Source organism: Callospermophilus lateralis, chromosome 3 (genome assembly GCF_048772815.1).
Source record: "Callospermophilus lateralis isolate mCalLat2 chromosome 3, mCalLat2.hap1, whole genome shotgun sequence".
Lineage (NCBI taxonomy): Eukaryota > Metazoa > Chordata > Mammalia > Rodentia > Sciuridae > Callospermophilus > Callospermophilus lateralis.
The window spans coordinates 70,284,032-70,299,796 of record NC_135307.1 but is presented as its reverse complement, the minus strand read 5'-3'; the positions used below and the strand labels follow the sequence as shown (position 1 = coordinate 70,299,796).

Genomic DNA, 15,765 nt, shown 5'->3' with positions numbered 1-15,765 from the left:
GATTCTCTAGATCTTCCAGAGAAATTATGGTCTTGCTGACATCTTGATTCCAACCTTGGACTTTGGTCTGCAAAACTGTGGAAGAACAACTTTCTGTTGTTTCAATTCAGAAAGGCTGCAGTAATTTGCTATAGCTGCCACAGGAAATTAGTATGTACTAGCTGATACATTTTGTTGATTACAAAATGTGTTATGTATGTACACCAGAACTGAACAAGAATATATTCTTATATTGTAGATAACACCTAGGTTTCTTACTGTCAGATAAAACAGTTACAAATAAAAGGAGAACACTAGAATATATTAGTCAGCTTTGTATTCCTACAGCAAAATACCTGAGGCAGCTAATTTATAGAGAAAATATTTAGTTAACTCATAGCTTTGGAGGTTCAAAGTTGAAGATCAGGTGGTGGAGGCATTGGTTTTGTCTCTGACAAGGGTGGCAGATAGTGGCACATCATAGCAGAAGTGCAAGTAGGAGCAAATAGTCACATCTCTAACAAGAAGAGAGAGAGAGAAAGAAAAATAGACGAAGGTCCCACGATCCTTTTTGAGGACATGCCCCCAATGACATAAGAACTTCCCACTCTTTCTTCTTTCTTTCTCTTTCTTTCTTTCTTTTCTTTCCCTCCCTCCCTCCCTCCCTCCTTCCTTCCTTCCTTTCTTTCTTTCTTTCGTACCAGGGATTGAACCCAGGGGCATTTAACCATTGAGCCACATTTCCAGCCCTTTCTATATATTTTTTTATTTTTTTACTTTAAATATTTTTTATTTTGGGGCAGAGTCTCACTAAGTTGGCAAGGTTGAATTTAAACTCACTATCCTCCTGTCTCAGCCTCCTGAATCACTGGGATTACAGGCATGTACCACCATACCTAGCAAGAACTTCCCACTCTTAGAAGTTCCATCACATTAGTGCTACCCAAGGAACGAAGTCTTTAACATATGACATTTGGGTACACTCAGCATCAAAACCTAGCATAAAATAAATCTCATGTTGCTTGAGTTTTCAGCATAAATTTGTGTTTTTCTTTATTTTTATCAGATAGATAAAAGACACACAAACATGTGTATTTATACATAGGTAAGTATGCATACATACATTTCCTAGCTCTGTTCATTGAGAAGCAGTGATATTCCAGAAGCTGTTGCATGCTCAGACATATACTTCTCTTGAGAATAAACCAGACTTGATTGATTTTGGAGTATTTCTCTTATATTCTTAGAAAGTTTTTTTTCTTATCATATAGAGACAAAATTAGTCTAATATTAAAATACTTCATTTCCTTAAAGATAATTAGTAAACAGTATTGATTTTTCTTCTACATGCATTAGGAAACTCTGGGACTAGACCACAGATTTTGAAATCTAAATAAAAGTGGACATAAATTCCTATTTTGAAAATGATAGCAGATTTGATTGCTTTTAGAGGAATACTTTTTTAAAAAAATTATCTTTAGAAGTTTATTTGATTAAAAGTTATTTTTGTGATTTGTATTAGGAAATTGCATGTGCCCCCATTAACTGGATGACCTATTATATCAAACACAACTAAACAATTCTGGTTCCTTTCTCCTTTTATCTTATACCCAGATGGAATTCTATCAAGTAGATTTCTTTTAACTAAGATATAATTTTCCAATTTTAGGTATCAGTAGTATCAAACTGCAAAAATATCAATTATTACCTGGAACATACTACCACAGACCTGGACCACTGCAAATGACTCCAAATTCATTTATCTAATTCTAATTTCTCCCATCTCTGACTGTATTATCAGTTTAATCTTCCTTAGCCATTCTTTTTCTCTTGCAGATCTGGCATTTAATAAATAAGTTCCTTTTTTGGCCTCAGAAATCAATACGCTTCATGATTCTCAATAAATCAGTCCTACCATATATATTAAACTCAATTTCCTATTATCCTGTACTCTAATTAGGTCTGTTCTTTAATTTCCTCCACACATAGTTAATTTGTAATTCCATTTTTCTTTTGCTCATAGTATTTTATTTACCCAGAAAGCTCTTTTTGTCATATTTACCAGTTCAGTTTAATTATATTAAGTCAATAAATGCTTAATGAATTCCTACCAAAAATTAGCCATTACAGTTCAACAATAAAAAAAATGCAAAGCTAAAAAAGGCTTCAATTCAGGGCTGGAGAGTAGTTCAATGGTAAAGTATGTACTTAGTATGTGCAAGGCCCTGAGTTCAATGCCCAGGATCACAATCAAAAAAAGTCTACAAAAATGCATTAGCTTTTCACGTAAGAATTTTACAATCTACATACCTTCAAAGTCCCAATTAAAATTCTGCCTCTTGGGCTGGGTTGTCGCTCAGTGGTAGAGCACTTGCCTAGCATTTGCGAGGCACTGGGTTCGATCCCTGGCACCACATACAAATAAACAAAGTAAAGGTATTGTGTGCATCTACAACTAAAAGAAAAATATACATTTAAAATTCTACCTCTTCAGTGAATCCTTTCAGCTTTCCAGTTCACGATGACCTTTCTAATTCTTAAAGCAATTGGTTTCTTCTCTACCACAGATCAAGTTACAAACCATAGAATTTAACTTTATTGTAATGTACTTTTGTTGTTTTCTGAGTTTTGTCTCAACCAAGTTCTAGTTACCTGAATGTAGGACTATGTTTTCCAGACATTTTATATTCTCCCAAGTTGCCATATGCACTATAGATATTTTAAAGTACTTGTTTTAGAGGCTGGTTTGTAGCTCAGAGGCAGAAAACTTGCCTAGCATGTGCAGGGCCTAGTACTGCAGAACAAAAACCAAAAATATTTATATTCTGCCAATTACTGATGCATAATTTAACTACACTACTGTGCTAGATATTACTCTGAAGTAAAAATAAACTATAGACTCACTGAGTCACTCAAGGCTAAAACCAGTTTTGAATTTCTTAATAAACAACAAATAAACCAATTTCAACTTTTTTTTCTCCTTTCTCATATATTGTCAATTTCTTTATTATATCAAAACCGCCAATTAATTAAATCATGGGGTTATAAAACAAATACCTAATATGAAAAGAAAAACTTCAGCTTTAAAAAAAATTTTATAGTTGTAGATGGATCGAACGCCTTTGTTTGCTTATTTTTATGTGTTGCTAAGGATCAAACCCAGTGCCTTTCAGGTTAGGTAACTACTCTGCCACTGAGCTATAGCCCCAGCCCCAAATTTCAGCTTTTTAACTAGAATTTTAATATTCCAATCAGTTGAAGATTTGTGGGTTTTTCTTCCTTAACACAGTCTAAAGTTTTAAAAATACTATCATTAGTTAGATTAGTCTTTTTTACAAGTCTTTTGGAAGGTTTAATTTAAGACAATTGTGATGTTTTGGATATCTGATGAAACAGTATAGACCCTCACCCATAATGTGGTTTGCATATTGAGATTGATGATGCCACACATCCCCACTCAAATAGGATATGAAAAGATTTTCTACTCACATAACAAGATTTTATGGGGAGGGGAGGGCAGGCCTCCATATTGATCTGAAAATGGCCTAAGAAAAGAGACTGCTCATGGGTTTTTAAGGTGGTTAGGGGTGAAGCTGGGGTGAGAGTTCTTGTACACTTGTTACTGACACCAAAGGAGAGAGCCCCTAGATTTTCTTATCAGTTTGACCAGATGTGGGAAAGAAGGGGAATCAGAAGAAATAAGGTTTAAAAATGTGACAGCAGTTACACATCAAATATGGATTTATACTCTTTAATACTTAACATTACAACCAATTTAAAAAGCAAAAAATACAAGATACTATACAATATTTACATAATTTCAGAAAATTTTAAACATCTTGATTTAAGTTATATATAATTAATTGAAAATACAAAATATAAGTATGAAATTGTTTTCTGTTGAAGACAGGGAATGAAGTTTTAAATGTTCTTCAAAAAACGTTTAAACAAAAAGCAGGAATATCATTGATAACAACAACTCAATTTTCAGAAAATAGTCTTTCTCATACAATTTTCTTCCATTAAAGATAGAAAACATAACTGATAAAATTAGAAATTTACTATTTGTTGTATTTAAGAGAAAACAACAGAGATTTCATTCACTGTCAATAATAAATTATCTGAAATGATTATTAGAATACCATTCACATTCTAGAATACTGATGCATAAGTGAAACCCAGTAATTGTAAAAAAAAAAAAAATGTTTAGTTGCTATAGTATACCCGAGCACTAATTCTAAACAATTGCCACTAAAAAGTCTTCTGATGACCTCAGGAATTCTTCTTCTTATGAAAACAACTAAAATACCATTAAGAATGAAATTTGGACTCCAGGAATAAACAGATTTATATTTATAATAAAGAGAAATGGAAGAAGTATCAAATTTTACTCAGATTAACAAAAGTTCTGCCTGGGTATGCCTTGCAAAATCAAAACCAGAATAAATGACTAGCTAATGTCATAAATAAAAAATATTCAATATTTAAATATTTAAATTAATATAATCAAATAATTTCACTATGGTAAACCATTTCATTTCATCACCAAAAAAGGAGTATCTTCAGTTTTTAGTAGTAATGTAAATTTATGCCCTAGATGATTATAAAATAATAAAATAATTCAAAAATTAATAACTAGTTCAAAAAAAAGTAAATTGTGCCGTATTTTGTGAGGAAGATGAAAAACCTTTTAATGAAGAAGAAGGTATTGTTTGATCCTGTTCAAAAGAAAAGGGAAAACTAAAATCATCTTTTCCAGTACCAAATGTATGAGCTGAAGTGTCTGATGAAAAAGAAAATGTAAAGGTGTCTTCTCCTTCTGGTTTCCCAAATAAATTTCCTGAGGAAGACAAATATTACAAAATCATGCTATCCATGTTATATAGAATGCATACAACCTAGAGGATTACAATACAATGTATACAATAAATACAGTACCACTGAATTATTTACCTGTTTAACAGATATTTAAATGTATTCTTCTCACATGCGAGGCATTATTCTTGACACTATGGAAGGATAAACAGACTCAAACATAAACCCAACTTGTAAGTAATATGAACTCAAGTAAATAAAGAACTACTATATGTGGTAGAAGGTGTAGTAGAACACTTCAAATGAAGAGACTAGCACAGAGGCCCAGAAATAGGCATAGGAAGTATTAGAGTAACAGAAATCAGCTCAACTTGGCAAGATACTGAGAAATAATAATGATATATTAAGCAGGAATTAATGAAGATGAGCTTGGAAAGACAGTTGAATGTCTCACTAGAGAATCAGGACTTTATTTAGTAGGCAACAAGAAAATATTAAGTATTATCAAATACAATATGATATTAAATAAATTGTTTTATAAGGATTCTTTAGGAGAGATGTGTAGAAAGGCTGGAACAAAAGTGTCTAGAAGTGGAGAAAACCAAAAGGAAAAAACTCTATTGTCCAGCAAAGAGATGGTGAAAATTGACCTTACCTATACCATCATAACAATGGAAATGGAGAGAAAAAATGTTAGATCTGAGAGACACTGCATAAGTCAAACTTATCCAACCATTATTTATTGACCAACTACAATATACACTCATAGCATTGTTCAAAAATCAACTTTATGTATAGAATTATTTGGTGTTTGACTCTCTGAATTTCCACTAAAAATACTGTTTTCATCATTTTATTATTTAAAACTATAAATATTAAATTTGTCAACATCTTAAATTTAAAATCAATTATCATTAACTCTACAATAAATGAAAGATTTACCTAAAACAAGTCTTCTAAGGCACTTAATATTTTTTCCATAGAGAACTGATCAACTAGTACATTAAGCAAAAGAAATTACTCTGTACCACTTTGAAGTTTTCTTATTTTTTTTTAATATCTCAGTTATTTTACTCTAAATAAGCCAACTAGCAATTAAAATGGCTGATTGACTGGATGGACTGATTACCAGACAGTTGTGTTTTGTTTCTCTCCCTTTCTCATTTTATTCTACTGTCTTCAGCACACACCCATAAATCTTAAAAAGAAAATTTAGACATGGATCCAGAAAAAACTAAAATCTTGAATCACTCTTTGCATAAATAAATTTGATTTTATTTTTTAATTTCAGAAGATTATATGTGGGCTTCATAAAACTATGTTCACTGTAAATAAATATAGATTGCTATGCAAGGCAGGATTCAAGGTGCTGTGAGGAATTCAGAAGTGAATATAACAGGTCTTTGCCCCTAAAGAACCAAAAATCCAGAGAGTATCTCTCATATATATATATATATATATATATATATATATATATATATATATATATACACACACACACACACACATACATACATACAAATAATAAATGATAGGAGGTAGAATATTTAAAAGTGTAAAAAAGGGGTTGGGGATATAGCTCAGTTGGTAGAGTGCTTGCCTCACATGCACAGGCCTTGGATTCAATCCCCAGCACTACAAAAAAAAAAAAAAAAGAAGAAGAAGAAGAAGAAGAAGAAACATTCACAAAAGTGAAAAAGAGGTCTTTCTGGAATGCAAGTTGAGGGGAAAAAAAAGGTTTTATGAAAGAGAACTTAGTCTTGAAAGATGGTTAGGGATGGAAGTTGGAGATTACAAGAAGAAAAAAAGCAGATAAGAAAATATAGCTCATCTGGCACTATGTTCTTCAGTCTAGCCAAAGCATGGGTAATTCTTAGGGAAAGGGCTTGAAAGGTATGTTGGAGCTAGGTTAGAAAGGTAGGAAAATAATTTGAGTTGATGGAGAGCCACCAAAGGCATCTGATTAGTGCAATTACAAAATCAACATTAGGCATGAGGAAGATTATTTAAACTGTGATTTATAGGTAAGCTAAGAAGATGAAAAGACCAATTAAGATATGACTGCAGTAGCACTGTGAATAGTTATTAGAGTTTGAAATATAACAGTTTTGATTAATATAGGAAAAGGAAATAAGTACTTCAGAGGAAGAACTGATAAAACTTGATTAGCTGAATTTGGTCACAGTCACAAGGAGAAGTTAAAATTATTACTGAATTTTGGTCACCACAATAATGGAGATAACATTAGGGACATTAAAAGAACAAATTTGATTTCAGATATGGTGAGTTTTTAATGTTAAAAGATATCTTCGATATAAAAAGATTTTCATTACAACTTCATTCTTACAGTTATTGTTGTCAAGATCTTAGCATCATCCTTGTTTCCTTCTCATCCTTAAAGGTGATAGACAAATTCTTCCAGATCTATCTTCAGAAAAATGACAACCAAAATCCCATTCCTTCTTACCAATTCTACTGTCATTATCTTAGCCATCACCAATTCTTACTTGTATTATTTTAATAGCTTCCTAATCTGTTTTCACTCATTTCCATTATTTGTTCCCCATATATATAGCAGACAGTAATCTTTTAAAAGCCGGTTAGATCATTTCAGTCCTTTGCTCAAAACCCTCCAATGGTTTCCCATCTCTTTCCAAAGATCTGAACAGTCTATAGGTCCCACAATTTGCTCCCTCTCCAACCTCTCTGATTTAATCTTCCTACATAATTCCTCCTTCCTTATTCCATTCCAGTTATACCAATTTACCTGCTGTTCATTGAACATACTGAGTATGTGCCTATCTCAACTTTTCATCCTTCACTTTGAAAGCTTTTCCCAGTAGCTTGTACTGCACCTCCTTCATGTCTTTCCTCAAATGTCGCCTCTTAATGATTGCCTTCTCTAACTCCCTCGTAACACAGCAACTGCCTTCTCAATCCAAGTTCTTCTTATTCCCCTTATTCTGCTTTACCTTTATTTATATTATTAATTACAACCAGTAAGTACAGAGTTAACCTCAAGCCTAGACTGATTCAGACCCACTTGGAAGAATGATCTTGGAGTCTGATTTCTCACAGCACTGTCTCCTTAGAAAATACAGAATTAAGGTAGATATGGAATGCTGAGTCTACAGCATTACTTGTCTACAGTTCTATGTGAAACTACACCTGAATTATAAGAGTTGTATAGGTCTTGGGCCTCATGACTAGATTTCTTTAAGAGCCTGCTGAAAACTGAGGCTGCAGCTTTTGTGTGCCAAGGCAACCTACATGCAATATAACTTATCCACAGCTGCCTGAAATCTTTCACATGGATGAGGTGGCAGAAGTAAGATTATTACTTGGGTATCTGATGAGCCTCTCAATGAGACAAAGATATTGTACCTATGTTATTTCTTATTCCTCCTCTTATTAAGCCATTCACATTTCAATAAATTCTTACAGTATTGTCAAACCTTGGCATCATCCTTGTTAGCTATAGAGTAAATTAAATACTGAATTAAAAATCACAACATATGATCAGTTGCCAATTCAAACCCATAAAAATTGTTGTTTAATGTACCACTTGATATATTATATATTGACTTGTCTTATCTTCAGTCTCTCCCACTCTAGTGGGACAGAAACCCTATGAGAATTTTGCATGTTTGTCCACTGTTCTATCATCAAAACCAAAGTAGTAACTGATAAAACAATATAATATATACACACGCTTATTTATATTTTGAACAGATAAAAGAATAAAAGAAAGAAAATGCAATAAAAAATAAGCACAGAGAGATAGGAAGAAATCCAAAGAGTCCAGAAAGAAGATGTGAACAGTCAACAATATCATGCTGCAAAGGGACAATATGATAAACAATGCAAAATATTCATAATGTTTGAAAATTGAGAAGCTATTAGTAATCTTGGAGAAAGCAAGTGTTGTCAATGCAGTGAAAAAAAATCAAGCTAAATTGCTAAAAATAAAAGCAGTGAATAGTACAGAAGTCAAGAGTAATTTTTTAAAGAATTAACTGAATGCCTAGAAAAATCTATTAGAAACAAACTAAAATACCAAGGGGGAAAGTTAGCATGTTTTTATAAGTAGTAAATCACTTACCAATTCCTTGTTGTGATGAGGGAGGATTTAGATTTGCTTCAGAAAAATGTTCATTAAGCTGGAAAATAATTTCCATAAAATATTACTTGTCAAACCAGTAGAAAAACATACATAGTATTTGTATTTGAATCCAAAGCCTGGTACTTCTAATATGCAGCATTAGAGTAAGCATATAGCAATATTCTATACAGCACACTACTGTACTTTTTTTTTAAAAAAAGTTGTATTTTTAGGCTGGGGATGTAGCTCAGTGGTACAGTGCTTGCCTAGAATATGTTAGGCCCTGGGTTCAATCTCCAAAACTAAAGAGAGGTGGGGGGAGTGTTCTGTCTTCAAAAGCTGTCATTTACTTATTAAAATAAGGCCTACTAATTTTACTATACCAATAGATAAAGAATTAATAGGCAATATGTATTGCACTAAGGATAATTCCTGCTTCAGGATCTTACTATAACATTAAATTCTAATAAAACTTGCTTGATTCTGAAGGCCTTTAACAAATCAGGGTCTTAGTACTGCTTTTCTGATTATAAAAGTAAAAGGATGCTGACAGGTCCATTCAGATCAAATTTTGCTGCCAAAAAAAAAAAGTCTATTTTCTCAGTAGGATGGGCTTTTAAAAATGTTTTCATGATGGTTTAGTTTTTTTGTCCTTTTTTTTTATCTTAATATTACCATATGACCATGTTGCTATTCTTCTGAAACCTCTTTGTGGCAGTATAATATTCCTCCATATAGACATACTGTACTATTTCAATTATTCATTTATTTTGAACATTTAGGTTGTTTTGCTTTTTCTATTTATAAACACCACACTTAAAACATTTAAGCACAGAATCATATTTCTTTAACAATTAATAAGAAAAACTGTTTTACCATAAATTATGTAATTTAATTTTCTTTTTCAGGGGACTACTCACCAAATGGATTTTGCCCATTTCTATACTGAGGTAGTAATTTAAGTTCTTTTTTTAATTTTTTTAAATTTTTTTAATATTTATTTTTTAGGTGTCGTTGGACACAATACCTTTATTTTATTTACTTGTTTTTATGTGGTGCTGAGCAAACCCAGTGCCTCACACATGCTAGGCGAGCGCTCTACAACAGAGCTACAACTCCAGCCCAGTAATTTAAGTCTTAATATAATAAAGATGTTAATTATTTTTATACTTTTATCATATTGCCTGTCCAATTTTTTAACTTGGAAGTCTGAATGAAATTAACTTAATTGCTTTTTCTTTTGGTTCTTCTTCCACTGCTTTTATGCTTTGAGCATCCATCCTTCTGAGGTCTAGTAAATATTAACTTATATTTCCTCTGAAGTATTTTATGGTTAATATTTTTTCATTTATTTTAATTCATCTGTAAATTTACTGGTGTACAGTGTAAGTTGAGTGTCTAATTTATCCCTGTGTGGTCTCATCTTTATCATATTCTAAATTCTTTTGTATCAAGACTATTTAACCCATACCAAATATCATTCTTTCAATCCTTATATCACACCATTTTGATTACTCTAAGTTTATATAGGGATGTTTTAATGTGTAAAAAGTGAAGTTCCCTTCACCAATCTATTTCACAATATATAGGATTTGTAATGATATTCTCTCATGTTTAATAACTATCTTTCCTTCTCTGTCAATCTAGATGGGAATGTATCAATTCTGTCAATTATTTTAAAGTACAATCTTAGTTTTGTTTATTCTTATTTATTTATTTGTTCTATTTCAATTATGTCATTTTTTTTATTTCTTCATTCTACTTACTTTGGATTTGCTTCATTGCTCTTTTTCTAGTTTCTCAATATAGGTCATTAATTTTAAATCTTTCCTCTTTTCTATTAAAGTAATTATTTAAGTTATTAACTAACTAAATTATTTAAAGTTATAGTTTTGCTCTGGCTTTGGCAGCATCCCGCAATTTCTGATAAACTGAATTTTCATGATAATTCAGCTCAAAATGTTTTCTGACTTCTCTCATGATTCATTCTTTGATTCATGACCTACATATTTAGGATTTTTCTAGATATCTTATTGTTACTGAGTTCTAATTTAACACACTCTAATTCCAATGCTTTTAAATTCCTTTACTCTTATTATAGCCCATAATATAGTTGATCTTGGTGAATGTACTATTAGCACTTGAAAAGAACATGTATGAGGCAGTTGTGGGATAGTGTTTAAAAATGGTGTAGGGGATTGATGCTGTATACAGATATTACAGAAGATCTGATTGTGTTGTGTGATTCTATCAATTGCTGATAAAAGGGTATTAAAAACTTCCAACTATGCTTGAATATTTGACAACTTTGATTTTATGTATATTGGAGCTGTTATTAGGCACAGTTACACATTTGTGATTGTTGTATATTCCTTATAAAGTGGACTTTTTACCATTCTGAACCATTTCTATCTTCAGTAATACTCTGAATCTCAAGACTACCAAAAATGGTATCAATATATCCATCATGAACCATTTGTTTTTAGGGAGGGGAGTACCATGGATTGAACTCAAGGGCATTTGACCACTGAGCCACATTCCCAACCCTATTTTATATTTTATTTAGAGACAGTGTCTCACTTAGTTGCTTAGCACTTCACTGTTGCTAAGGCTGGCTTTGAACTTGAGATTCTCCTGCCTCAGCCTCCCGAGCCAGTAGGATTTACATGTGTGCACCACTGCATCTGGCAGCCCTTTTTATTTTTTATTTTTAAAACAGAATCTCACTGAATTCCCAAGTCTGGCCTTGAACTTTCTATTTTCTTGCCTCAGACTCCCAAATAGCTGTGATTACAGGAGTGCACCACCACATTCAATTTATTTTTTTATGCATTCTTATAGTCTCTACCTTTTAATGGAGTTACCTATTCATATTTAAAAAATCATTTGAAAGTTCATGATTAGGTCTAACATATTGCTATTTATGTTTGTTCCCTTGTTTTTTTGTCACTCCATTCCTTCTTTTTTGCCTTCTTTTGGATGAAACTTTTTCTTAGAATTCTATTTTAATCTATCACCAATCTTATTTTTGAAAATGTTCTTGCTTATTCTTGAATACATTTCTCCCAGGACACACAGTAATTACTTGGTCAATCTCCTTCCCCAGCTCTACCACCACAAAAACAAAACATAACAAAAACTAAAGACATCTTGCCAGGACTTTAATTAGATCCATAATGGATTACGTTTATAAATTATTTTGAGAGGGAATTTATCTTTATAATATTTTCTTTCTAAACAAGTACATCATGTTATATATTCAATAATTTTCAGTAGTTTTCTGTTTTCAAAATGTACATGTCCCCTGATGAGGTTATTTATATACACTTATTTTAACATTCATAGTATTACTGTAAATGAGAATTTAGTAACTCTAATCTATTTTTCTAATGTACTTTTCCAGGGATTACTAATTTTTTGTTGTTGTTTTTTGGGGTGCTGGGGATTGAACCCATGACCTTGTACATGTCAGGCAACACTCTACCAACTGAGCTATATCCTCAGCCCCACTAGTTTTTGAAATAAGTATTTAAGTAAAATTGAGACCAAAGTTAAAAGAAACAAAATATGAAATGTATACTACTATATCATCAACAAACTTATAATTTCAACAACTTAATATAGTGCAAGGAACACAGTAATAAAAATTCTAATAAATATAAAAATGGCTAAATAAGACTAATTTAAATAAGTAATAATACTTATATTACATTGGTACTTATATGGTATTATTAAGTGATTGAAACTTTTCTAAATGTTTTATGTGCATAAACTCACCTAAATATTTACAAACCTTATGGTAATAATTATTTTCATTTTACAGATAAGGAAACTGAGAGTTACCCAAAATCTTACATATAGTATACACTCAAGTAATCAGGCTTCAGAGTCTAGTTTTAACCACAAATTTATATTGTCTCTGCTTTTCAAATAAAGCATGTCTTAATTTTGGGGCTTAATTACTAAATACAGAAATAAGCATTTCCACTGAACAGTAGCAATGTTGATGCAGGAAATTCCTTAGGTCTTTTAAAATGAACCAATGATAATGTTGCCATGTACACACACATAGTTGAAAAGACAAAACATGAAGCCATTGTAAGTTCATTAATAATATGTAAAGTTTGTTTTCAGAATATGTAGTTTGTTTAGTAGGCACATTAATTAAAAAGACAAGTTCATTGCAAATTGCCCTTAACTGAAATTTAAATCATCCCTATCTTGAAATTTAAAAAAATAAATACAGTGAATTTGGGGCATCTAAAGTTAAGAGCAAAAAGATAATAGGGAACTTTGCTATACTACAGCTACCCAGAATTTTTTTTTAAATTGCCTTTACTAGCACTCTGTCCCAGGATAGTTTGGTACTAAGGAAATAAAATTACCCCAAAGTTTCAGTGTACAATTTTTAGAAATCAACTTTAGTTTCTCGTTTTACCTGATCTGATGAAATTTCTGAATCAAATACAGAAGAATCAAATAAATTCAATCTAGGTGATCTAGAAGTATAACTTGTAAGAAATGAAAATCCAGAGGATTCTTTTTGTGTTTGACCTTCAGGTACTGCATTTCTGTTGCAAAGAGATTTTAAAAAATCATCAATGAATTTTTAAAAATTCACTAAACACTGAAGATTGACCACAAGCAATGTCATGGGGGTAAAAATTAGCATAGAAGGGAAGGTAGGAAGTAGTTATTGAAGCAACCTATAAAGAAAAGATGGTTTGGGAGGAGACTACTACGGAGAATCAACTTTGGGATAAGTATTATGAATATCTATTCAATATACTGTCAGGCACTCTTCTAGGTACTTCCATAAGCATAACTTATTCCTCATAATAACTCTATAATACAGATATTATTTCAGTCACTTTAATTTTACAGTAAAAGATTTTTAAGCACAGAAAGTATAAATGATTTGCTCAAAAAAATACAGTAAGTTCTAGAGTTGAGAATTGAATTCAGCGCTTCAGATTCAAAGTCCAAGCCCTTAACCCCAACACGGTCTTCAAGATCTTGAAAGTCAGTAACAAGCTGTGTCTATTTTGTTTTTAAATATTTTTTTTTTTTTTTTTTAGTTTTTGATAGACCTTTACTTCATTTATTTATCTGTGGTGCTGAGAATCGAACCCAGTGCCTCACACATACCAGGCAAGGGCATTACTGCTGAGCCCCAGCCCCAGCCCCAACAAGCTGTGTCTGGATTAGAAGCCAGCCATTACTAAGTGTCTATCAGGGAGTTAAACAGTAAAATGATCTGGAAAAAATAGACAATACAATGTGTAACACATTGGTTAGGAGAATGGATTCTAAAACCAGAACTACCTGGGTTTAAAATCTCAACTCTAACATTGATTACTTGTATTACCTATAATTATGTTTCCTCATTTATAAAATAATGATAATAATGTACCTAAAATGTATAAGATTGTTGTGAACATTAAATGATCAATATTAAATGGTCTAAAGTGCTTATAACAGTGGCTCACAGATAGTGCTACATAAGTGTTTTTAAAATATAATAGGGGCCAGGGGAATAGCTCAACAGAAGATTAAGTACTTAGTATTCACAAGGCCTTGGAGACAATTCCAAATACCAAAAAAGGAAAAAAGTGTGTGTGTGTGTGTGTGTGTATGAAGTGTAATAATACTTCCATAAACTATCTCTATGACCATGAATGAGTCATTTAACTTTACAGATCATAATTTTCTCATCCATGGAGAGAAATTTTAGCATATAATCTGATATTCCTTAATAATTCTCAGATTTGAAGTTGAGTTTCACTTTAAACATGCTGTGCTTGAGTCAATAGCATAGTATTCTTATATAAAACTTATTCTAACAATTTAAAATACAAAAGTAGGATATAGGTGAGATATCCCTGATAAAGTGAAATCTATCTGACATATTTTGGTAAAACCTCAGGGATCAGTATTAAGGAAGAGACTGAACTAAAGAAAATGTTTAAAGGTAGCACTATTTTCTTGAATGCAAACCATATATCTATAGTTTTCAAAGATAAATATTCATGTTAGAGATATTTATGCCTAACTAGCTTACTAAGCAGAATGACAATTCTTGCTTCAGACACTATAACGTGGGAAAATGACTGCTGGAACATTATTCAATGATAAGCCCACAATCTTCCAAATATGGCAGTAGTTCTTTAACATTTTAAATTTCTCTACAAAATTTAACCCTTTGGAAAATTTTAAATCTATATAGTATTGCCCTGGGTAAGTACTCAGGATCTACATCATCTTCAGCTAAACGCTGCAGGAAAAATAGGGAGGAAGACCTGTGAAACAAGAACAGCAGAACATTAATAATTCAAACAGGATGATAGGTACTTGGAAGTTCATTATGCTAGTCTCTACTTTGCATGTCTGAAATACTCTATACTAAAAAAAAACTTTTTAAAGTTACAGGTATAAGTCATTTTACTATTCCTATCAATTTTATATGATTTAATGCATAATTTACTTATAATTATCAAATAAAGTCCTACATTTCAAATGAGGGAGCTTTAGGAAACTGTATTTTCTCCAAAGATTCATGTGTCTTCATAGCTTCAGGAGTTTTTAAAAATATAGGAATTTCAGGAGTTGGTGGAAAATTCTCAGGCCTTTCTTCTACTTCATCACTATTATCTTCTATTGACTTTCCAAAATGTTCTGTATGTATAGGCTGCAAATTCAAAGTAACAGAAAACTAAAAATGAATGTTGTTGCAGTAATAGAATGACATATATAAAAATGCACAAGACAGAAAATACCATACTAATCTGTAGTCATTTCACAGATAAGTAAAATAAGAATAACTGGAAAAGTGATATTAAAATACACATTCAAACAATAATTATTTTAAT

The 15,765-nt window shown here is 31.6% G+C and overlaps 1 protein-coding gene across 1 annotated transcript in view; it reads right to left on the bottom strand.

Moving 5' to 3' along the window:
* Positions 1–4,619: 4,619 nt before the first annotated feature.
* The window catches only part of C3H14orf39 (chromosome 3 C14orf39 homolog), a 33,607-nt gene continuing 22,461 nt past the window's right edge, over positions 4,620–15,765 (bottom strand). Inside the window, exons 14-18 of the mRNA XM_076848342.1 lie at positions 15,406–15,584; positions 14,250–14,254; positions 13,335–13,474; positions 8,897–8,954; positions 4,620–4,819 (exon numbers count right to left, since the gene is read on the bottom strand). Of these exons, the coding sequence (XP_076704457.1) occupies positions 4,620–4,819; positions 8,897–8,954; positions 13,335–13,474; positions 14,250–14,254; positions 15,406–15,584 (582 nt within the window). The remainder of the gene's footprint in view (positions 4,820–8,896; positions 8,955–13,334; positions 13,475–14,249; positions 14,255–15,405; positions 15,585–15,765) is intronic.